This window comes from Rhinopithecus bieti, unplaced genomic scaffold (assembly GCF_001698545.2).
Source record: "Rhinopithecus bieti isolate Rb0 unplaced genomic scaffold, ASM169854v2 repeat_26143, whole genome shotgun sequence".
Taxonomy (NCBI): Eukaryota; Metazoa; Chordata; class Mammalia; order Primates; family Cercopithecidae; genus Rhinopithecus; species Rhinopithecus bieti.
In genome coordinates, this window is record NW_016838287.1 from 246 (window position 1) to 1,879 (window position 1,634).

The following is a 1,634-nucleotide window of genomic DNA, read 5'->3' on the forward strand; positions in this document are numbered from 1 at the left end:
CCCCTTACCCCACCACCCACCACCGAGTGCTGGGCCTGCCGCCCCCTGGCCGCCTGGTTTCTAACCTCCGGCCTCCTCGTGACTCCACCCCTGCTGCCGCTAAGCTGCCGCTAAGCGCCTCCTTTCTTTCTCTGCTCTTCTTCACCGCCATCCGACCAAGGCCCAGCCCCTCCCTCACCCTCACCCACACCTGAACCCGGGGAGGCCCCAGGAGCAGGGCGCCCACACAAGACAGCTCCTGTACCCAATGCCCCTTCTCAGCCACACTCACCCAAAGCTGCCTCCTGGCTCTGGGCTCCATGGCAACCAGCATCTAAGCAGGCTTAATGCCTTCCCAGAGTTCCTGAGGGCTAACGGCAGAAGCAAGAGCATGACCCCAGCAAGGGGACGACCAATGGGGGCAGGGGGCAGAGGGCAGCGCCTGGGCTTGTGGGCCGCAGAACCAGGCAGCCTGTTGCTAGGTAACCACATCTCCCATCACTGCCCCAGCGCATCCTCCTGAGCCGCCCATCCTGTCTCCAGCCACCTTCTGTGGAGTCTCGAACACTATCATCTGTGGGACCCTGAAGGCCGAAGGGAGAAGCAAGAGCGCAGCCACCACCCCTGAGCCACCTGTGGCTCTGCTACCCACCATTTCACTGTGAAGAGTCAGCTGCCTGGGCCGTGAGGTCACTGCCACCATGAGTCTGGGTATCATGGAAGAGGAAGATCTGGCTGAGTACTTCCGGCTGCAGTATGGGGAGCGGCTGCTGCAGATGCTCCAGTGAGTGTCTGAGGCCTGGCTTGCCCACCCTTCTGTGCCTGGGACCACTCACACCCATCCCATGCCTCATCTTCCAACCTATCTGTCCCCTCCTCTCCTGTAACCCAGTGCCCCAAATAACCCTGGCACTAGTCCACCCCATCACGCTGGTCTCCACCCCATCACCCTCCCCAGCTCACTCCTGCATGGCCCTCTGTGCTTCTCAACACAACATTCCTTCCCTCCAAAAGGGAGAGAGGCCCCTCTCCTTCCCCATGGGTATCTGTCTCCACGGGTTACTCCCAGCCCCAGCCTACCCCTTCTCAGAACACACAGACCTTTCGTGTTCATATCTTGGGCAGGAAACTCCCCAATGTTCAGGGACAGTCGGAGTCCCCATCCATCCGGCTACTGGAGAAGAAAAAGGAGATGAAAATCATGCATCATAATATGCTGCAGAAGAAGAAGGTGGGGACTCGGGGATGGAGTGCAGAGGGGCAGGAAAGGAGGAGAGTGGGCTGGGGCAACGGGAGAGCCTGTAGACAGCCCTCCATTGTCTGGGTGGGGTGGCTAGAGCCAGGAGTCCTCTATGTGGTCTGGTCTCTTTGGGGAGAACAGAAAGGATCTGGGTCTTGGGGGTACCACTGTCCAGGTATGCTCTGCTCTGAGCCAGGCATGGGATAGAAAGTGGGAGGCTCCTATGGACCCTCTTGGGCCTGGGCATGGAGCCTCTGGGGCAGGGATGCCGGGGTCTTCCTCGGTACTCATGTCAGGGGCCCTCCTGACCTCTCTGCTCCCTCACCCCCACCCCCACCCCAAAGATGTTTCAGCGCAGAATGGAAGCCCTGAACCTGCGCTGGGAGGAACTGAGCGTTAAGGAAGCCCAGCTGAA

The 1,634-nt window shown here is 60.2% G+C and overlaps 1 protein-coding gene across 1 annotated transcript; it reads left to right on the plus strand.

Annotated features, from left to right (window-relative positions):
* Nucleotides 1-248: 248 nt before the first annotated feature.
* LOC108524876 (coiled-coil domain-containing protein 42A-like) lies at nt 249-1,628 on the plus strand (the record flags this gene model as incomplete). The annotated part of the gene is made up of 3 exons (XM_017865978.1): nt 249-763; nt 1,105-1,210; nt 1,564-1,628. Coding segments are annotated over exons 1-3 (254 nt in total), but the record flags the coding sequence as incomplete, so codon positions are not given.
* Nucleotides 1,629-1,634: the final 6 nt, after the last annotated feature.